Genomic DNA, 23636 nt, shown 5'->3' on the forward strand with positions numbered 1-23636 from the left:
AGGTAACGTGTTGCATAGGTTTACAATTTTTTCTTTGAAGTAATTTGCAAATTTATCTGCAGGTGGGATATCTGTGTTGGTTGTGGTGACCACGGTGGTGTCTAGTAGTTTGCCCACTATTTGGTATAATTTTTTCGTGTCTTTGTAGTCAGGCCCTATTTTGGTTCTGTAGTATTGCCTTTTGGCTTGTCTTATTGCGTATTTGTATTTTCTTAGATTGTGTTGATTTAGGAAGAAAGCTCAAATCCAGATCCTCTAGGGTGGTGTCACGTATGTGAATGTTTCCTTGTTTGTGCTCACCTCGCCCTCTGGTGGCCAGAATCGGTAGCTGCTATGGACTGTCCCCCGTTCCAGACCAGCTGAGTCCGGTCCGGATCTTCCGGGCTGCCAGACTTGCTTCTCTTGTTTGTGCCTGAACAGTACCCGTAGCTGCCTTGTGATTCCTGCAGCTGAGCTTCAGCAGCTGATGGGCTTTATTAATCACCTGGAAACTGCTGTGTTTGTCTAAGGTCCCTGGTTTGTTGGTGCTTGTTGCACTTCTGCCTAGTCTGGTTTCTTGTATAGTTCCTTGTCTGATTTGAGTTAGTCTGTGTGTAGTTTAGCTTAGGTTTATTGCTTATTTCTTAATCTTGTTTCTGGTTTGTATTCTTGGTCTAGTTTCTGTTTGTCTGTGTCTCTTGCTTGTGGCTGCTCTGCAGTTTTCAGTCCTGTCTCTTTTCTGTCAGTGTTTGTACCCTGTTTCTGTGGCTGCTTGTCAGCTTTCAGTTCCTGTCCTTTAGCTTGTCCATTTCCTGCTTTGTGTAGTATTGTCTGTCTGTGAGTCCTAGCCCAGTTTCCTGCCTTGCTGCCCATGTATATTTCTTTCCCCTCTGACCCTCAGTCTCTGTTCAGCTTAGTTGGTATTCAGTTCCTGCCCTGTCTGGCAGTGGCGTTCCTAGGGGCGCTGACACCCGGGGCGGATCACAAACGACGCTGACCGGCGCGCGGCACCCCCCGGCAGCGTGCACCCGGGGCGGACTGCCCCCACCGCCCCCCCTTGGTACGCCACTGCTGTCCGGTAAGTCCTGCCGGCTGCCTGCACCCAGGGGCTCAACTCCTGAGGAACGGTGGTCAAGTGCAGGTGAAGTCTAGCTGTTCCTGTCAGAGTGCTGCCTTGACTCTGGTGTGGGGTGGTTTTGCCTCCCACTGCTGCTCCACAGCAGTGGCCCAAGGGCTCACGAACCTAGTTTCTGCCTTGAAAACGTAACAGGTGGCATTTTCTGAAATACTTCCCGTTCCACGCATAGGGCCCAAGAGACAGGCAGAGCTCCGGAGTCTTAATGCGTGGATGAGACAATGGTGCAAGGAGGAGGGTTTCAGATTTGTCAGGAACTGGGCAACATTCTGGGGAAGGGGGAGCCTATTCTGAAACAATAGGCTCCACCTTAACCGGGATGGGACAGGGCTGCTGGCATCAACATTTAAAAAAGAGATAGAGCAGCTTTTAAACTAGGAACGGGGGGAAGGCCGACAGTAGCTCAAAAGTGTATGGTTCGGAATAAGGTATCTTGCAAAGATATCACCCAAACAGGGAAGACAGTGTTTATTAATAGTGAGGATGAAAAAGAGACTGTAGTAGATTCAATGTCCTTAAATAAAAATAATAAAACCCGACAAAGGATAGCAAATTAATACTGTCATGTAATCAACATGCTGTAATGAGGAATAACAAGCCTAGCTTGAAGTGTCTACATGCAAATGCTAGGAGCCTAAGACATAAGATGGGAGAATTGGCATATATTGCACTGAATGAAGAATTAGATATAATAGGCATTTCTGAGACCTGGTGGAAGGAGGAAAACCAGTGGGACACTGTCATACTGGGGTACAAATTACATCGTAGTGATAGGGTGGACCAGAATGGGGGAGGAGTAGCACTGTATATTAACGAGAGCCTTGGATCAAATAAATTGAAAATTCTTCAGGAAACAAAAGACCTCTTGGAATCATTGTGGATTGAAATTCCAAGTGTTAAGGGGAAAAGGACAGTGATAGGGGTGTACTACTGTCCGTATGACCAGGATGAGCAAACAGACGCAGTCATGTTAAAGGAAATTTGTGACGCTAATAAAATAGGCAACACCATAATAATGGGTGATTTTAATTACCCCCATATAGACTGGGTTAATGTAACATCAGGGCATGCTAGGAAGGTAAACTTCCTTGATGAAATCAAGGACAGCTTTATGGAGCAGCTGGTACAGGAGCCGACGAGAGAAGGAAAAATTCTAGACTTAGTAATTTGTGGAGCGCATGATCTGGTACAGGAGGTTGCAGTCTGGGGCCGCTTGACAACAGTGATCATAAAAGATCGGCTTTGAAATTTGCTTTCAAAGAGGTACACATAGGAAGTCAAATATGTTAGCGTTTAACTTTAAAAAAGAAAGCTATGATAAAATGAGAGGAACGGTAAAAAAAACCATAGAGGAGCGACTAAGAGGGTAAGAAACCTATAAAAGGCATGGATGCTGTTCAAAACCACCGTCCTGGAGGCCCAGGCCAAACATATTCCACGTATCAGGAAAGGAGGACGGAAGACAAAACGACAGCCGGCATGGTTAAAACATGAGGTTAAGGAGGGTATTGGAGCCAAAAAGGAATCCTTCAGAAAATGGAAGAAAGAACCGACTGAAGAAAATAAGAAGCAGCATAAGGCATGACAAGTCAGATGCAAAGCACTGATAAGAAAGGCAAAGAGGGATTTTGAAAGAAAGATAGCGTTGGAGGCAAAAACACATAGTAAAAAAATTTTTAGGCAGGGCTGTGCCAACACGGTAAGCGGGGTAAGCACCGCAGGGGGGGGGCACCTGCCTTCAAGGGCGCCGCTGCGGTGCTGCCCCGCCATACCGCTTGTCCTCCCTCCTCCCTCCCTCCGGATCCGTCCCTCACCGACTTGTCCTTATAATTCTGCCAGCGCTGACTCTCCCCAGTGCCGGTTCGCGCTTTAAAAATGGCCACCGAGACTTCCAAAGGTGGCCTCGCGAGACTTCTGCTGAAGTCTCGGCGGCCATTTTGAAGCGCGAACCGGCAGGGGAGAGTCAGCGCTGGCAACGGGCAGGCAAGACTGCCTGCCCCGAAGAATTCGAAGGACAGGGCGGTGAGGGACGGATCCAGAGGGAGGGAGGGAGGGAGGAGAAGAAGAACTCGCCGCTGAACAACTCGGGAGGGGTGGCAGGGGAGAGAAGGGAGTCCCTGGGCATGAGTGGATCATGGAGGAGAGAGAAGGGTCACTGGGTATGGGTGCATGCAGGGCAGGGGAGAGGAGGGTGACTGCTGGACATGGGTGGATGGAGGGCAGGGGAGAGGAGGGTTGCTGGGTATGGGTGCATGCAGGGCACGGGGAGAGAAGGGTCGCTGGACATGGGTGGATGGCGGGCAGGGGCGAGGCGAGGCGCTGCCTGCAACTTGGCTTCACAAAATGTTTTTTAAAGGTAGGGTGATGGCAGGAGAGTCGGGGAGGGGAGGGGGTTCTCAGATGGGAGAAGGGGGGATTTTCAGATGGGACAGGGGTGTTGTGGGGGTTCTCAGATGGGGAGGGGGTTTTCAGATGGGAGCAGGGGACTGGGGTGGGGAGGGGGTTCTCAGATGGGAGAAGGGGGGATTCTCAGGTGGGAGAAGGGGTGGGGTGGGGTGGGGGTTCCCAAATGGGAGAAGGGGGCTGGAACTGGGGTCTGAGAAGGGGTCATGAGGGAAAATGGGGCATGCCTGGGTCAGGTGGGAGAATGGGTTGGGCTGAAAAGGGGGGCCCTAATGCAAGGCATGTGGATGAATGGGGCTGGAACTGGGGGCTGAAAAGGAGGGTAGGTGGGATAAGGGGGCCAGTACTGGGGCTGGGGGCAGAAAAGGGGACAGGGAGGCTGGGGGCTGAAGCTCGGGACTGGTGGGAGAAAAGGATTGGGGCTGAAACTGGGGACTGGTGGGATAGTGGGGCTGGAACTTGGGGCTGAAAAAAAGGGACAGAGAAAGGGGACAGATCCTGGATGGATGGGAGAGGGAGGGCAAATGGTGGATTGAAGGGGCAGAGAGAAAGGGCAGACAGTGGATGGAAGGGATAGAAAGGGCAGATGTAGATGAAAGTGGCAGGGAGAGAGGGCAGACACTGGATGGCAGAGAGAGAACAAAGAGATGCTGGATGGAAGGAAGACAGTGAAAAGAAGATGAGGAAACAAGAAACCAGAGACAACAAACCAGGGGCGTATCTGCGTGGGGCCACAGGGGCCTGGGCCCCCGCAGATTTCGCCCTGGACCCCCCTACCACCGACCCTCTCCACCTCCCCCTCCCTCCCTCCTGCCCGCCCGCCACCAACCCGTCGCCGATCTTTGCTGGCGGGGGACCCCAAGCCCCCGCCAGCCGAAGTCCTCTCTTCCGTGCAGGATGCAAGTTGCAACGCTTCCTGTTCTTCTGAGTCTGACGTCCTGCACGTACAACATGCAGGACGTCAGACTCAGAATTTGGAACTCAGTCTGATGTCCTGCGCGTTGTAAGTGCAGGACGTCAGACTCAGAAGAACAGGAAGCATTGCAACTTGCAGCCTGCATGGAAGAGAGGACCTCGGCTGGCGGGGGGTTGGGGTCCCCCGCCAGCAAAGGTAAGTGACAGCAGCGGGGGGGGATCGGTGGTGCTGGGGGGGGGGGGCTAAAATGTGCCCCCTCCCTCTGGCTCTGGCCCCCCCCTACCGCCAGAGTCCAGATACGCCCCTGCAACAAACTGTAAATAAAATATATATTTTTAATTTTTTGCCTTAGGATAAAGTAGTATTGTAGCTGTGTTAATACATGTTTATAATAGAACATGTAAACAAGGTACTATTTTCATTGGACTAATTTTAATACATTTTGGTTAACTTTCGGAGAACAAAAGCCCCTTCCTCAGGTCAGGATAGGATACTGTAACAGCACTATACTGTATTGACCTGAGGAAGGATGTTTTGGCCTCTCAAAGCTAAATGTATTAGTCCAATAAAATGGTATTATTTTATTTTCTATATTTGTTTTATTTCTATTTGTTAATTTGTAAAGTTGTGATTGGTACTTGTTAGTTTTTTAAAATTTACATCTGCTGTCTTTATATTTTGCACAGTATGGTATTTTGGTATTTATGGTATTTTATGCTAGACGGGGGGGGGGGGGGGGGGGGGGGGGGGGGGGGGGGGGGGGGGGGGGGGGGGGGGTGCCAACTGATAGTCTGCAGGGGGGAACCAGAGACCCTAGGCACGGCCCTGAAAGCAGGAAGCCGGCAAAAGAATTGGTTGGCCCACTGGATGACCGGGGTGTAAAAGGGGTGATCAGGGAAGACAAAGAAATAGCAGAAAAATTAAATGAGTTCTTTGCTTCGGTCTTTGGGTGGGATACCGGTGCCGGACAAGGTATTCGAGGCTGACGAGTCGGAGAAATTTAATGAAATATCTGTAAACCTGGAAGACATAATGGAGCAGTTTGGAAAACTGAAGAGTAGCAAATCTCCTGGACCGGATGGTATTCGTCCAAGGGTACTGATAGAACTAACAAATTAGCTGGCGGAGCTACTAGTACATAAGTACATAAGTAGTGCCATACTGGGAAAGACCAAAGGTCCATCTAGCCCAGCATCCTGTCACCGACAGTGGCCAATCCAGGTCAAGGGCACCTGGCACGCTCCCCAAACGTAAAAACATTCCAGACAAGTTATACCTAAAAATGCGGAATTTTTCCAAGTCCATTTAATAGCGGTCTATGGACTTGTCCTTTAGGAATCTATCTAACCCCTTTTTAAACTCCGTCAAGCTAACCGCCCGTACCACGTTCTCCGGCAATGAATTCCAGAGTCTAATTACACGTTGGGTGAAGAAAATTTTCTCCGATTCGTTTTAAATTTACCACACTGTAGCTTCAACTCATGCCCTCTAGTCCTAGTATTTTTGGATAGCGTGAACAGTCGCTTCACATCCACCCGATCCATTCCACTCATATTTATACACTTATATCATATCTCCCCTCAGCCGTCTCTTCTCCAAGCTGAAAAGCCCTAGCCTTCTCAGCCTCTCTTCATAGGAAAGTCGTCCCATCCCCACCTATCATTTTCGTCGCCCTTCGCTGTACCTTTTCCAATTCTACGATATCTTTTTTGAGATACGGAGACCAGTACTGAACACAATACTCCAGGTGCGGTCGCACCATGGAGCGATACAACGGCATTATAACATCCGCACACCTGGACTCCATACCCTCCTAATAACCCCCAACATTCTATTCGCTTTCCTAGCCGCAGCAGCACACTGAGCAGAAGGTTTCAGCGTATCATCGACGACGACACCCAGATCCCTTTCTTGATCCGTAACTCCTAACGCGGAACCTTGCAAGACGTAGCTATAATTCGGGTTCCTCTTACCCACATGCTTCACTTTGCACTTGTCAATATTGAACTCATCTGCCACTTGCACGCCCATTCTCCCAGTCTCGCAAGGTCCTCCTGTAATCGTTCACATTCCTCCTGCGACTTGACGACCCTGAATAATTTTGTGTCATCGGCGAATTTAATTACCTCACTAGTTATTCCCATCTCTAGGTCATTTATAAATACATTAAAAAGCAACGGACCCAGCACAGACCCCTGCGGGACCCCACTAACTACCCTCCTCCACTGAGAATACTGGCCACGCAATCCTACTCTCTGCTTCCTATCTTTCAACCAGTTCTTAATCCATAATAATACCCTACCTCCGATTCCATGACTCTGCAATTTCTTCAGGAGTCTTTCGTGCGGGCACTTTGTCAAACGCCTTCTGAAAATCCAGATATACAATATCAACCGGCTCCCCATTGTCCACATGTTGCTTACCCCCTCAAAAAAAAATGCATTAGATTGGTGAGGCAAGACTTCCCTTCACTAAATCCGTGCTGACTTTGTCTCATCAGTCCATGTTTTTGTATATGCTCTGCAATTTTATTCTTAATAATAGCCTCCACCATCTTGCCCGGCACCGACGTCAGACTCACCGGTCTAATGATTTCCCAGGATCTCCTCTGGAACCCTTCTTAAAAATCGGAGTAACATTGGCTACCCTCCAGTCTTCGGTATTACACTGATTTTTAGGGACAGATTGCATATTTCTAACAGTAGCTCCGCAAGTTCATTTTTTAGTTTATTAATACTCTGGGATGAATACCATCAGGTCCCGGTGATTTACTACTCTTCAGCTGGCTGAACTGACCCATTACATCCTCCAAGGTTACAGAGAATTTGTTTAGTTCTCCGACTCCCCGCTTCAATATTCTTTCCGGCACCGGTGTCCCCCCAAATCCTCCTCGTGAAGACCGAAGCAAAGAAATTCATTTAATTTCTCCGCTACGGCTTTGTCCTCTTGATCGCCCTTTAACACCATTTTCGTCCACGGGCCCACCGACTCTTTGGCCGGTTTCCTGCTTTTAATGTATCTAAAATATATTTTACTATGTATTTTTGCTTCCAACGCTAATTTCTTCTCAAAGTCCTTTTTGCCCTCCTTATCTCCGCTTTGCATTTGGCTGGCATTCCTTATGATCTATCCGTTACTTTCAGTTGGTTCCTTCTCCACTTTCTTGAAGGATTGTTTTTTGGCTCTAATGATTTCCTTTATCTTACTGTTTAGCCCACGCCGGCTGACGTTTAGTCTTTTTTCCCTTGTTTCTAATACGTGGAATATATTTGTCCTGAACCTCCAGGATATGTTAGAGATATGTAATTATCTTTAAAATCAAGTATGGTACCGGAAGATTGGAGGGTGGACAATGTAACCGCGATATTTAAAAAAGGTTTCCAGAGGAGATTCGGGAAATTATAGACCGTGAGTCTGATGTCGGTGCCGGGCAAAATGGGTAGAGACTATTATATAGAACAAATTACAGAGCACATTCAAAAGCATGGATTAATGAGACAAAGTCAACATGGATTTAGTGAAGGGGTGAACAAACATGTGGATAAAGGTGAGCCGGTTGATATTGTGTATCTGGATTTTCACAAGGCATTGACAAAGTACCTCTGAAAGACTCAAGAGGAAATTGGAGAGTCTTGGGATAGGAGGTAGTGTTCTATTGTGGATTAAAAACTGGTTAAAAGATAGAAAACAGAGAGTAGGGTTAAATGGTCAGCATTCTCAATGTTAGTGGGGTTCCCAGGGGTCTGTGCTGGGACTGCTGCTTTTTAACATATGGGATGGGGAGTAACTAGTGAGGTAATTAAATTGCTGATGACACAAAGTTATTCAAAGTCGTTAAATGCGGGAGGATTGTGAAAAAATTACAAGAGGACCTTACTAGACTGGGAGACTGGGTGTCCTAATGGCAGATGATGTTTAATGTGAGTGGAGGATTGGCCTAGTGGTTAGAGCACTGGTCTTGCAATCCAGAGGTTGCCAGTTCAAATCCCGCTGCTGCTCCTTGTGATCTTGGGCAAGTCACTTAACCCTCCATTGCCTCAGGTATGAACTTAGATTGTGAGCCCTCCTGGGACAGAGAAATATCCAGTGTACCTGAAGTAACTCACCTTGATCTACTACTGAAAAAGTGTGAGCAAAATCCAAATAATAATGTGCGCAAGTGCAAGTGATGTATGTGGGAAAGAAGAACCCAAATTATAGCTATGCAAGGTTCTACATTAGGAGTCCAGACCAAGAAAGGGATCTAGGTGTCATTGATGATACATTGAAACCTTCTTTCTGGTGTGCTGTTGCATCTAAGAAAGCAATAGAATATTAGGTTATTATTAGGAAAGGAATGGAAAACAAAAATGAGGATGTTATAATGCCTTTGTATCGCTCCATGGTGCGACCGCACCTCGAATATTGTGTTCAAGTCTGGTCGCTGCATCTCAAAAAAGATATAGTGGAATTAGAAAAGGTGCAAAGAAGGGTGACCAAAATGATAAAGGGGATGGGACGACTTCCTATGAGGAAAGGCTAAAGCGGCTAGGGCTCTTCCGCTTGGAGAAAAGGCGACTGAGGGGAGATATGATAGACGGTCTATAAAATAATGAGTGGAGTTGAATGGGTAGATGTGAAGCGTCTGTTACACTTTCCAAAAATACTAGGACTAGGGGCATGCGATGAAGCTACAATGTAGTAAATTTAAAATGAATCGGAGAAACATTTTCTTCACTCAACGTGTAATTAAAACTCTGGAATTCGTTGCCAGAGAATGTGGTAAAGGCGGTACCTTACCAGAGTCAAAACTACTACTACTACTACTACTACTTAACATTTCTAAGTGCTACTAGGGTTACACAGCGCTGTACAGTTTAACAAAGAAGGATAGTCCCTCCTCAAAGGAGCTTACAATCTAAAGGACTGTGGTAGCCGTGTTAGTCCACTCTTAAGGTTATCAATAGAATCAAACAAATAAAACATGGAAAGAAAATAAGATGATACCTTTTTTATTAGACATAACTTAATAATTTCTTGATTAGCTTTCGAAGGTTGCCCTTCTTCGTCAGATCGGAAATTTGCTTATTTCCGATCTGACGAAGAAGGCAACCTTCGAAAGCAAATCAAGAAATGTATTATGTCCAATAAAAAAGGTATCATCTTATTTTCTTTTCCATGTTTTATTTTGTTTGATTTCTATTGATAATCTAAAGGATGAAATGTAAAGTTGGGGCAGTCTAGATATCCTGAATGGAGGTATAATGGTTATGTGCCGAAGGCGACATTGAAGAGGGGGCTTTTGAGTAAGGATTTGAAGATGGGCAGCGAGGGGGCTTGGCGTATGGGCTCAGGGACTTATTCAACGCATAGGGTGAGGCGAGGCAGAAAGGGCGGAGTCTGGAGTTGGCGGTGGTGGAGAAGGGTACTGAGAGGAGGGATTTGTCCTGTGAGTGGAGGTTACGGTAGGAGCCAAGGGGAGATGAGGGTAGAGAGGTAATGAGGGGCTGCAGATCGAGTGCATTTGTAGGTTAGGTAGAAGCTTGAACCTGTATGCGGTACCTGATCGGAAGCCAGTGAAGTGACTTGAGGAGAGGGGTGATATGGGCATATCAGTCCTGATGGAAGATAAGACGTGCAGCAGAGTTCTGAACGGATTGAAGGGGGGATAGATGGCTAAGTGGGAGGCCAGTGAGGAGTAGGTTGCAGTAGTCAAGGTGAGAGGTAATGAGAGAGTGGACGAGTGTTTGGGTGGTATGCTCAGAGAGGAAAGGGCGAATTTTGCTGATGTTATAGAGAAAGAAGCGACAGGTCTTGGCTATCTGCTAGATATGCGCGGAGGAGAGGGAGGAGTCAAAGATGACTCCGAGGTTGCGGGCAGATGAGATGGGGAGGATGAGGGTGTTATCAACAGAGATAGAGAGAGGAGGGAGAGGAGAAGTGGGTTTGGGTGGAAAGACAATAAGCTCGGTCTTAGCCATGTTCAGTTTCAGGTGGCGGTTGGACATCCAGGCAACAATGTCAGATAGGCAGGCCAATACTTTGGCCTGGGTTTCCACAGTGATGTCTGGTGTGGAGAGGTAAAGCTGGGTGTCGTCAGCATAAAGATGATATTGGAAACCATGGGATGAGATCAGAGAACCCAGGGAAGAGGTGTAGATTGAAAAAAGAAGGGGTCCAAGGACAGATCCCTGAGGAACTCCAACAGAGAGTGGGATGGGGGTGGAGGAAGATCCTTGAGAATGTACACTGAAGGTGCGGTGGGAGAGATAAGAGGAGAACCAGGAGAGGACAGAGCCCTGGAATCCAAATGAGGACAGTGTGGCAAGAAGTAAGTTGTAATTGACAGTGTCAAAAGCGGCAGATAGGTCGAGGAGGATGAGGATGGAGTTTGGATTTGGCAAAGGTTTGGACGGCTTCCTAAAGGAAAAGTCCATAGACCATTATTAAATGGACTTGGGGAAAATTCACTATTTGTGGGATAAGCAGTATAAAATGTTTTGTAATGTTTTGTGATCTTGCCAGGTATTTGTGACCTGGATTGACCACTGTTGGAAACAGGCTGCTGGGCTTGATGGAACTTTGGTCTTTCCCAGTATGGCAATACTTATGTACTTATGTAAATGATACCAAACTCTGTAATAGGGTGGACACCCTGGAGGTTGTGGATGGCATAAGGAGGGATCTAGCAAAGCTTGAAGAATGGTCCAGAAATTAGCAACTAAGATTTAATGCTAAAAAAAAAGCAGGGTCATGCACTTGGGTTGCAAAAATCCAAGGGAACCGTATAGAATAGGGGGTGAAGTACTTTTGTGTACGAAAGAAGAGTGGGACTGATGATCTTAAGGTGGCCAATAGGTAGAAAAGGCATGTTCAATGCCAGAAGGATGCTCCGTTGCATAGGGAGAGGAATGGCCAACAGGAAAAAAGAGGTGATATGTCATTGTATAAGTCTCTGGTGAGGCCCATTTACTGTGTAATTATGAAGACCGCACCTTCAAAAAGAAATAAATAGGACGGATTTGGTCCAGATGGCAGCTACAAAATTGGTCAGTGATCTCTGTCATAAAGAATAAGGGGCAGACTTATAGACCTCAATATGTTTACTCTGGAAGAACGCCAGGGAGAGAGGGGATATGATAGAGATGTTTAAATACCTCCGTGGCATTAATGTACAGGAGATGAGCTTTTTTCAAATCAAGAAAAACTCTAGAATGAGAGGGCATAGGATGAAGTTAAGAGGTTATAGGCTCAGAAGTAATCTAAGGAAATCTTTTTCATAGAAAGGATGGTGAATGTGTGGTATAGCCTCCCAGTGGAGGCGGGTAGAGACAAGGACTGCGTCTGAATTTAAAAAGCGTAGAACAGGCATTGGGAGTCTCTTAGGGAAGGAGGAGGATAGTGGTTGCTGAGGATGGGCAGACTGGCTGGGCCATTTGGCACTTATCTGCAGTCATGTATCTCTGATTCTAATTCAGCGCTCTCTCTTCATTTCAACACACAAAGAGGAAAAGGAAGACATCAACAATTCCAGATCTCTCTTCATTTCAATGCATAAGCAGGAAGGTGAGACAGCACTCCAGCACTGTCTCTACATTTTAACAAAGGCATAAGAGAATGAGACTGCAATACTGCAGGCAGCACTGTTCCTCCGTCCTAACACAATAAAAGAGTAGAACAGTGTGACATCAACACTCCAGTCAACACCATTCTTCCATCCTAACTCAACAAACAAAAAGAAAGAGTGTACATCAATACTCCAGACAGCACCGTTTCCTTCATCTTAACTAAATAAACAGACCTCAAACACCAACACCACCACCACCACCACGCACTGTAACTCAACTACAAAGAGGTAGGCATCAATATTCAAGCCAGCATCATCCCTCCATTCTATCTCAGTAAACTAAAAGAAAGATTGAGACATCAATACTCCAGCCAGCACCATTCTTTCATCCTAACTTAACAAACAAAAAGAAGTCCAGACAGCACCGTCCATTCATCCTAACTCAATAAAGAAATAGAAAGAGTGAGACAGCACCATCCCTCCATCCTAAGCCACTTGAGATGAAGAATCCAAGAAACAAAAATATTTCATCCCTGAAACTCCATCATGCTCCTAAGTTAGTAAGAGATACAGTGATGATCCTTACCAGGTTTGGGAGGTTTGCCTCCTGCTCCGATACCTAAAAAATGAAAAGGAATGCTCAAATAAACTTCAAGAATACAACTGTATTGCCTGTTTACATGTAAGTTTACGTGGATTGAGCAGAGGTGTTCCCAGGTGCGGAGCTTGGGAGAGGTTTGCATTTTTTGCATACTTTTGAAACTGATGGCCACGATTCCCTTCCCCCCAGACGTATATTTTCACTTTGAAAAGTCCTGCAGAAAACTCATTGTTATTCACACAGTTTCAGGGTTCCTTTCAAATCAAATTTTCAAAAGTAATATAGAGAAATAAAACAAAACAAACAAAAGATACAATGATACTTTTTGAATAAAATACATATTTGACTAGCTTTTGAAGGCAACACTTTCATCTTCAGCTCAGAAATGACAATATCACGAAGAAAGATATAAGTGAGAAACAGGGAGAGAGGGACGGTTTTCCTATCATATTATGGTTTATAATGTGATAGGAAATCCATATCTCTTTCAAACCTCTTTTGCTGGAATTTCATTTTAACTTCAAAGCTCTTATGTTCCTGGATTGTTTGAAAATTTCCTTTTAGTATTCTCACCATAAAATCATTGATTCAGTGCTCTGGTCTTGCAAAGTGTTCTCCCACAGATTTGTCACCCTGGTTAGCTTCGTGGTGTTTAATGTGGTGACTATATGAGTTGATTCTTGTCTTTAGCAATATGTCCCATTTTTCCAATGTAGCAGCCTTCTTCACGTTTCTTGAATGATATATACTAGGGGTGGACAATTAACGCGTTAATAATGCGATTAACAATGCAGACCCGCCCCCTTCCCCTGAGATTACCTCAATAGCTTGGGCTCTGCATTTTCTCTTCTTCCTCACTGCCTCAAAGTCCTTTCTCTTCCCCTGCATAGTGATCAGGCTATGCAGATCGTTGAGTCGTGCCATGCAGGAAGTTGGGGAAGTCTCGCGGTTTCAAGTCCCACCCGCGAGAGTCTCACTCAAGTATTTGCAGAGCCTGACTGCCGTGTAGGGAAACCGAAAGGACTTTGATGCAGCGAGGAAGAAGAGAAAATGCTGAGCCAGAGCCCTACTGTTGAGGTAAACGTGGGGAGAGGGGGGCATGAGAGAATCTGGGTGGGGAGGAAAGCATGAGAGAAAGAAACGGTGAGAAAGGTAAAGAGAGATGTTTGTGCTCAATAGGAGAGGGTCAGAAGGAAAGGCTGAGAGAAATGCCCAAAATGCATGCCATGACTAATCGCGATTAATCGTTTAAAAATTTTTGTCATTGCCCACCCCTAATATATACTACAGTTGAGGAAGAACATGAATAGGAACCCCTTATCCTGAATGCTTTTCCAATAGTCAAAATACTAAAAGGACATTTTAAAATAATCCAGGAATGTAAGACCTTTGAGGTTAAGATGATGAAATATTTTGACACAAATAAAAGAGATCTTAACAGAGATCTGGGTTTCCTATCACATTATAAATCATAAAATTATACTGCGTTGTCACCTACTTATCACTCATCCACCTTTCCCTATTTCTCAACCCACCCCAGGGAATGGGTGTGGTAGCATTATCCACCTAATGCATGCTAACTGGATAACATAGACATAACATGGGAGTTCTTAGCACCTCCTAAAAAGGAGGCACTAAATGCTCCCATGTTAGTTTTTTTGCAAGTCCTGTGCGCTAGTATAAAATTAGTGGAGAAATTTAAAAAAATTGGGTTGATATTCAGCCAGTGGCACTCAGTATTTTGCTGATCACCGCCTGCATTATTCCTGGATAATCAGTGCCAGACCTTATCTAAGCTTCGGCACTGAATATCTGGTTTTGAGGAGCCAGCTAACACATAGCCAGTTAAGTCCGATATTCAGCACTTAACCGGCTATGGGGCACCGCATGAAGGAGTCCATTTACTAAGCTTTGGTAAAAAGTGGCCTGCGGTAGTGTGGGTGAGTGGCTTTTTTTATACTGCAGGTGGGGAAAAAGGCTTTTTTCAATGGGAGCAGTGAATGGCCTTGTGCTAGCGTGCAGCTACTTACTGCCTGAGCTCTTACCACCACCCATTGACCTAGCGGTAAGGGCTCATGCACTCTACACTATACCGCCTTCCCGTCTCCGAAAAAGGTTCATTTGCGGATTAATACCTTTCAAATATTTGAACGTCTGTATCATGTCACTCCTGTTTCTCCTTTCCTCCAAGGTATACATGTTCAGGTCAGCAAGTCTCTCCTCGTACAGTTTCCAACACAAATCCCATACCATTTTTGTAGCTTTTCTTTGCACCGCTTCCAGTCTTTTTACATCTTTAGCAAGATGCGGCCTCCAAAACTGAACACAATACTCCAAGTGGGGCCTCACCAACGACTTGCAGAGGGGCATCAAAACCTCCTTTCTTCTGCTGGTTATACCCCTCTCTACGCAGCCTAGCATCCTTCTGGCATTGGCCGTCGCCTTGTCGCATTGTTTCCTCACCTTTAGATCCTCAGACACCAACACCCCAAAGTCTCTCTCCTGAGTCGAGCTTACTAATCTCTCCCCTCCTATCTGGTATCTCTCTTTTGGGTTTCTGCACCCCAAGTGCATCACTCTACACTTCGTAGCATTAAATTTTAACTGCCAGACGCTCGACCATTCTTCTAACGTTCCATTCCTATCTCTTCTCCTTTTCTTCAATATATCTGAAAAAGGTCTTGTCACCTCTCTTTACATCTTTAGTCATTTTTTCTTCCGCTCGCGCTTTCGCTAGATGTATTTCCCTCTTCGCTTCTTTGAGTTTAATCCAATAATCTTTTCTGTGATCCTCTAATTCTGTTCTTTTGTATTTATTTATTTATAGCATTTATATCCCACATTTTCCCACCTGCAGACAGACCCAATGTGGCTTACAACAGTAAAGGGCTGAAAAGGCATACATTAATTTGGCATAAAAAATCAAGTACATGGAATTAGGAGTGATCAGTAAGTAATTTTTTTTATTTATTTGTTACATTTGTACCCCACGCTTTCCCACTCATGGCAGGCTCAATGTGGGAGGCAACGGAGGGTTAAGTGACTTGCCCAGAGTCACAAGGAGCTGCCTGTGCTGGGAATCAAACTCAGTTCCTCAGGACCAAGTCCACCACCCTAACCACTAGGCCACTCTTCCACAGCCTGAACAAAGCCTCTTTTGCTCTTATTTTTTCAGCTACTTGTTTGGAGCACCATATAGGCTTCCTGCTTCTTTTGTTTTTATTTACTTTCCTCACAAAAAGATCAATCGCCATATTTATAGCAGCCTTTAACTTGGACCACTGTTTGTACCACATAGTACAATACATTTTATGCTGCTTATCTTAGAAATAAGCGTGGATTTTCCCCAAGTCCATCTTAAGAATGGCTTATGGACTTTTCTTTTAGGAAGCTATCCAAACTTTTATTTTTAACCCCACTAAGCTAACTGCCTGTATCACATTCTCTTGCAATGAATTCCAGAGTTTAATTACACATTGAGTGAAGAAATATTTTCTCCAATTTGTTTTAAATTTAGTACTTTGTAGCATCATTGCGTGCCCCCTAGTTCTAGTATTTTTGGAAAGAGTAAACAATCAAATAACATCTACCAATTCCACTCATTATTTTATAGACCTCTATCATATTTTTTGTTACAGTTGTACCCTGTGCTTTCCCACTCATGACAGGCTCAATGTGGCTTACATATACAGGTACTTATTTGTACCTGGGGCAATGGAGGGTGAAGTGACTTGCCCAGAGTCACAAGGAGCTGCCTGAAGTGGGAATTGAACTCAGTTCCCCAGAATCAGAGTCCACCACCCTAACCACTAGGCTACTCCTCCACTCAGTCTGCTTTCCTCTAAGCGGAACAGCCCTAGCCGCTTCAGCCTTTACTCATGGGAAGTCATCCCATCCCCTTTCATTGCCCTTTTCTGTACCTTCTGTAATTCCACTATATCTTTTTTGAGATGCGATGACCAGAATTGCATACAGTATTCGAGGTGAAGTCGCACAATGGAGCGATATAAAGGCATTATCATGCCCTCATTTTTGTTTTCCATTCCTTTCCTAATAATACTTAACATTCTATTTGCTTTCTTAGCTGCTGCCACTCACTGAGCAAAGGGTTTCAACATATCATCAACAATGACACCTAGATCCCTTTCCTGGTCCGTTTGGGTTCCTCTTTCTCACATGCATCAATTTGCACTTGCTCAGAATGTAGTCACAATGGTGATGCCAGAATAAGGCTCGGAATGCTCAAAGAGGCAGCCGGATCACCAGTCTGAAGCTTCAAACATTCACTAGCTGAATAGTGAATGCTATCAAAAAACATGGGGGACTGTTGGGGTCAGGGGGAAATGGAGGGCTGTGAGAGAGTAAGTAATAGCATTGACTCCTGTGGGTATGAGTGGGGATGGAAGAGATTAATTGCAGGGATGGATGGAGATGGCATAGATCTTACCAGGTAAGGGTGGGTATGGGTTAAATTCTATTGGGGAAGGAGGGGATGAGTGAAATTTCTCTTCCTATGCGATTCTATAATGCATACTCCTCCAGCAAAATTCCACCCCCAGAAAACACAGGTGCAAACTATCACATATACATTATACTTTCTGAGTAATAGGATTGTATGTGCTTTCTTTTGCTTTGAGAATTTGTACAAAGTCTGTAAGCAAGAGATTAGTGTGTGTAGAGTGGCAGCTCAAGCCATCTGAAGTTGCTGAAGCAGTCTAAGATGCTCCCCATCCCTCTCTTTGCAGGTACAACTAGTATATTCAATAATTTTCCCCCTCAGCACTGTAAGAGTATTTACCTGAGATCTCACCTTTGCTGGTTTTGGCCTATACAGCCATTGTTATAACAATATGGATTTTACAGCTTGTGGCCTGTATGCATCAGTAACTAGCTTTGTCAAAGGAACATTACTGCTGAGCATAGCAAGATGACTTCATCCAAGGACATATTCTGTGTTGCAAACTAGCCCGTTATCTCCTGGGAAGATTGGAGGAGAGAGACACACATGGCTCCAGGAGTATATGAGCAGACAGGGAGGTTTGCATGCCATCAAACAAAGGCTTGCTTCTTGACCATGAAGCTGGCTGGACAGTATTGCACCATCTGTGATTGGTTCACAGGTATCATCTGACCCTTGGATACCAAAAGTTTGGACTAAAGAGAAGAAGGAGAAGGGAGACGACCGGAAGACTTGCAGGTGGATAGAAGGCACGAGAATAGCCAGAGACTGATTTTCCTAAACACCAGTGAACTGCATACCTTGTAACAAACTCACAAGGTTAGCTCAGCTATAATATACAGCCTTATCTAAAGACTGTGCCCTCTGCATCCAAAATACAGATCTCAGACTTTATTCCTAGACTGAGAGACTCGCTGAGGCTTCAGCTTGAGTCTAAGAGGAGGAATCTGCTTCTTTACTATTGGAAGTCTGCCACAGACTGCAGGGTGAGATAACAAGATTTACTACCTATGGTCATGGGGATAATTAGTCCTTGGCTTTTGTCTGAGACAGATGAGTTTTATGTCATGACTTATGGTCTATGAATTTAGCTGCTAACTGTATTTTGCATAAGACGTGTGGTGTAACTTCTCATAATAATCATTAGGATATCAGTATTGTGATTGGTTGTGTAATCACTCATTTAGTTAGTCCATTAGGATAATCATATTTCATTATCTATATTTTGAGTGATAATCTATTTTTATAGCAAGTTATTTTGTATTTTGCTTGGCATTTTGCTACAAAACTATTTATATATATATTTCTTTACTTAATAAATAATATATATTCCATCTGTGGCATTGTTCCTTTTTCCAGCACAACTAGCTAGTCATTGGGCTAAAGAGGTATGCTTCCCTTAGACACGAGTCCAGAATAATTGCTATTTAGTAGTATTCTGTTAGCTAATCCCAGCTCATACAGTAGAAAATTAACACCTTTCCCATCTGCATCCTTCGCCTTGGCTTTTGGAGGTTTACAGTCTATAAGTGGGTCCGCAGTAACATTAAAGTCTCCCCCCACTACAAGCTTATAGTCAGTTAGTGGAGCTAAAGATGCCAGCAGCATGGAGAAAAAACAATGGGAGTACATATTTGGGGCATAAACCAAACACAGAGCTACCCAAGATCCTTGAATAACCCCCAACCAGAGCACAAAGTGCCCCTTCAGGTCTTGTATGACTTTGAGGGGCATTTTCGAAAGTTAAGTGCCATGCAATATCAGCTGCTTGCCCGCAAAGCATGATTTAAGAGGGCAGGTGCCTCTCCTGCCCACTTAAATCATTTTGGGTTCCTTTTACTAAGGGGCGCTGAAAAATGGCCTGCACAACAGGTCCATTTTTTAGCTTGCCTGCAAAAATGGCTTTTTTTGACCAAAAATGGACGTGTGGCATTTTGGCCTGAGGCCTTTCCCGCTACCCATGACTTAGCGGTAAGGTCTCATGCGTTAACCAGGCAGTAATCATCAGTATGCGTACACTGCCGATACTGCCCGGTTAGCGCCACGTGGTAGAAATAAAAAATATTTTTCGGATGCAACATATCGGACACGTGTAAAAATGGAATTACTGCCGGGGCATGCAGTAGCCTGGTGGAGTTCCAAATGGCGCGTGTTGGATGCATGTAGGCACCTACATGCCTTAGTAAAAGGTCCCTTTGAATATAAACCCCTTTGATTCTAAAATTGTGACTGAACATTACAATTCAGATCTGAGACCAGGATTGTCAAGATCTCATAAGATTGGTGACTGGCAGACCATTCGGTTCTTTTCTCAGTGCAGGATCTTATTCTTGCAGGGTGCATTACTCACCTCCAATGACACCAGTGCCAGGTACCAGCCCGCCTCCAGCTCCTGCAAACAATATCAAAGGTACAATCATTACTGCAGCCAGCTACGTCTCCCTAAGTACCTCCAAGCCAGAAGTTCTCCCCTTTTAGTAGAGGAAAGTCCTTAAAATCCTCTTATTCTCTTCTCTTACTCTCAGTTCACATCTGTCTCCTCTCCTCAACTTTCTGACCTTCAGCTGGTCTCCTCTGAATGTCATCCATGTACTTTGCAACATAGAGAGCAAAAGCGATCCAAGGAATGATAAACATAAGGGAGTTCACCAAAGAAAACTTTATTGAAAAGGGACCAACTGGACAAGTTTTGGCTTTGACTTCATCGGGATCACCAGATTCTTCAAAACAAAACTTAAAGATTCACTTCAATAGAAAAGCTCATCATCAGTCAGGTTGTAGAAGCAGTTGATGCAATGAGAAGAGAAGAGGATGGCCCGCTTCAAATCCCAATGCTTTTCCTTCTGATCTTAACCCTCCATTGCCTCAGGTACAAATTAGATTGTGAGCCCTCCAAAGACAGAGAAATCTGAATGTAATTCACCTTGAGCTAATACGAAAAAGGTGTGAGCAAATAAATAAGTTGGGTCCCTCTTCGATAAAGTTTGCTTTGGTGAACTACCATCAGGTCTTCATTCCTTGGATCACCTTTGCTTTGTGTGTTACTGCAAAGGTTTTTGTCCTGTTTTTTTGGCTTATCTGGGTACTTTCGACTGAAGTCCCAAATTTGTAAAATTCAGTATGTCTAGAATTGCACTGCTGATTCCTTGCAAATGCCAAAACTTATGCCCACGTTTCTCCTATCCTCGGAGAACATGTCCTGGAGTCTACTAGAAGGAAATATCAACCTTCATGTCACTGTTGCAAACAGTCCTAGCAAAGGCTCATGATCCGGGATTTTTAGAACAGTGCAGGGGTTGGGAGAAAGACACTGTTAGCAAAGACCCTCAGATCTAGGAGAGCCAACTTTTATGGGAAATAGAATAACAAAACAAAACATCTACAATTCTATTTCATTATGTTTAAAGAAATGAATTGAATTGTACTTACACACAAACCATTTTAACATGTATTAAAAATGATCACCCTTTTAAAAATACAGAGAGCAGTATTCAGTGGGATGGCCACTGTATAAAGATCTCCGTATAAGTTATACAAACTAGATCTTTATGTGCATTTTCAGACAATGTATGCTAGAGAAATTGAGCAGGATAGAGCATTTGTTTCTGGTCCACCCAAGGGAGGGAGAGGTATGGGGAGAGTAAGGGAGTGTTTTATAGCTTGGACTTTGCAACTAGATAGCATTACCCTATGCCATCTTTGATATTTCTATCATATAATGTCAAGGATTTAAACTCGCCTCAGAAGTGACAATTACATTTGAAGGAGGCCCAATGCACTAAAATGAATATTGGCTTTATTCAGGAGACCCTATCTGCTCAGCAGACATGAAATGCTTTTTTATCATAAACATTATTCACACATCTTCCTAGCCTCTAATTACCTTCAGAAAAAGATGATGGGGTTTGGCTAGTGCTGCATAGTGTCATCTGGTGTGTACTTAGAGAGATGATTAAGGACAAAGAGGGTTGTTATATTATGTTAAAGGTGGAATTAAATAAGCAATTAAATACCTTTCTTAATGTTTATGCTTCTAATAAAGAACAAGGCAAATTTTATGAATACTTGGAGCTTAAACTTTGTGAGGCAATTTTAATTTGACTCTGGATCACCACTTAAACAAGTCTAATTCGGCTATAGGATATGCTAAGACAGATAGAAATCACCTCTGTAAGTTTATGAATAGATGTGCTTGGAGGATATGTGGAGATTAAATCACCCAAAGGAGGGGGATTACACCGTTTATTCTGCAATGCATGGCTCATATTCCAGGATAGACTTATGGATGATGGAATGAGCCAGATGTCAGCTGATGCGAGCAGTTTCTATTGAACCTAAAGTGTGGTCTTATCATGTTCTCATTAGTTTGACTTTGAATGTGCATGGTTCCTGTGGTGGTAAACATTATTGGAGGCTTAATGATTAACTATTAATGGATCCCCAGATATTTCCTCAACTGGAGACCAATAGGAAAGAATATGTTGAAATGAATGACAATGGAGTAGTTAATCCAGTTACCTTGTGGGAAGGCTTTAAAGTATATTTTAGGAGCTTTTACAGGAATTAAAATTGATGGGGAAAGGACTCCAAGAGACGGATGAGGGGAGACATGATAGAGGTATATAAAATAATGAGTGGAGTGGAACAGGTGGATGTGAAGCGTCTATTCACGCTTTCCAAAAATACTAGGACTAGGGGGCATGCAATAAAACTACACTGTAGTAAATTTACAACAAATCGGAGAAAATATTTCTTCACCCAATGCGTAATTAAACTCTGGAATTCGTTGTCGGAGAACGTGGTGAAGGCGGTTAGCTTGACAGAGTTTAAAAAGGGGTTAGACGGTTTCCTAAAGGACAAGTCCATAAACCACTACTAAATGGACTTGGGAAAAATCCACAATTCCAGGAATAACATGTATAGAATGTTTGTACATTTGGGAAGCTTGCCAGGTGCCCTTGGCCTGGATTGGCCACTGTCGTGGACAGGATGCTGGGCTCGATGGACCCTTGGTCTTTTCCCAGTGTGGCATTACTTATGTACTTAAGATGTGGGCGGATCTTAAGTACTTAAGTTGGAGCATACACATAAGCTTCCCCCGCACTGTGGCTCCACTCGGAGGGTCCTGGAAAAACTGAAAGGGGACCCTCGAGACCTGGATTTAGAGGATATAAATTGGGCACTCCCAATTTGAATGGGGGAATAAAGCGAGTTGGCTTTTAGTTAATAAGTTGAAAAAAACAGAATGCTTGGAACACAGTGCTACATATCCAAGATGAGCAGAGGCAGGTAGTTACAGATGAGGAAGGGATATGTCACGTATTCACTAGATTTTACCAAAAGCTCTATGCCCCAGAATATGAGCCTTCGGATGCTGAAGTTGAATCTTATTTGCAGACGTTGAGGTTGCCCAAGTTGAGAGAGGGGAGGCAGAAAAATAATAGAAACCTATTGCCCTTGATTAAATCTTCTGGGCTATCAAGCAGCTTCCAGCTAATAAAGCCCCTAGAACTAATGATTTTGTTAATAAATTTTATAAGGTCTTCACACTGCATAGAGCAGAATCTTTAATGCTTATGTTTAATTTTTTTTGGTGCAAGCTGGGGCGTTGCCCTTTCTTTGCAGCAAGCAGCTATTATAGTACTTCACAAACCTGGAAAAGATGCCAGTCTATGTGGCTCCTATCATCCGATAGCACTCTTGGGTACTGATGATAAAATCTTTACAAAAAGACTGACGACTCACCTGCAACGCAACCTCCCTGATCTAGTTCATAGGGATCAGGCTGGTTTTATAATAAGAGGATAAAAGCGAGAGGCAGATGTTCTAAGAAGGCAAATAGTCTCTATTAAAATCCAAAAGCGTCGGAGGAAGTGACGTCAGCGAGGCGATGGCGGCTTAATAGTAGAGCTCCTCTGAACCCTTTAGAAATTTGCTATCATAAGCATGGCGGATGAATGGTAACTAGCAACAGACACATTTTCTTACTGTGTTTGAGCGTCCTGGAGATGACGGGGTAGAAATCTAAAGTGGATTTGCAGACTTATGCTTACACTTAATCCTACTAGCCCATCTACACTACTCTTGCTCTGACATTGACACTGACTCTGACACTGATTATACCTTTGACCTTAGAAATGTTAAATAGTAGTAGTAGTATCTCCTAATCTCCTTATACTCACCCTCCAATCTTTTCTTCTCCATCTTTCTATACCATACCCCTCCCAATCTCCTTTCCTCTTACCTATCCTATCCTTGTTTGGCATCTAATTGTTCTGTCTGTTTACCTGTCTTATCTAGATTGTACGCTCTTTGAGCAGGGACTAACTTTTTGTGTATGGTGTACAGCACTGCGTATGCCTTGTAGTGCTATAGAAATGATAAGTAGTAGTAGTTTACCTCCCCATATCCAATTCAATTATATATTCTTAAATCTTACTTTTATTATGTTTATTACAGTTGTAATATTGTTCTTACAGGATTTTTGTAATGTTTTTTTTACTATGTAAGCCACATTGAACCTGCTGTGTGTGGGAAAGCGCGGGATACAAATGTAATAAATAAATAAATAAATCAGCACTTGGATTCTACAGTGAG

General features: G+C 44.0%; 1 protein-coding gene across 7 annotated transcripts in view; it reads right to left on the reverse strand.

Annotated features, from left to right (window-relative positions):
- ELN (elastin) overlaps nucleotides 1–23636 on the reverse strand; it is a 535722-nt gene that overhangs the window by 290971 nt on the left and 221115 nt on the right. For all 7 annotated transcript variants that reach the window (XM_030186281.1, XM_030186283.1, XM_030186277.1 and 4 more), the window contains exons 3-4: nucleotides 19390–19431; nucleotides 12566–12598 (exon numbers count right to left, since the gene is read on the reverse strand). In XM_030186281.1, the coding sequence (XP_030042141.1) occupies nucleotides 12566–12598; nucleotides 19390–19431 (75 nt within the window). The remainder of the gene's footprint in view (nucleotides 1–12565; nucleotides 12599–19389; nucleotides 19432–23636) is intronic.

The sequence above is a fragment of the Microcaecilia unicolor genome, chromosome 13 (genome assembly GCF_901765095.1).
Source record: "Microcaecilia unicolor chromosome 13, aMicUni1.1, whole genome shotgun sequence".
Classification (NCBI taxonomy): Eukaryota; Metazoa; Chordata; class Amphibia; order Gymnophiona; family Siphonopidae; genus Microcaecilia; species Microcaecilia unicolor.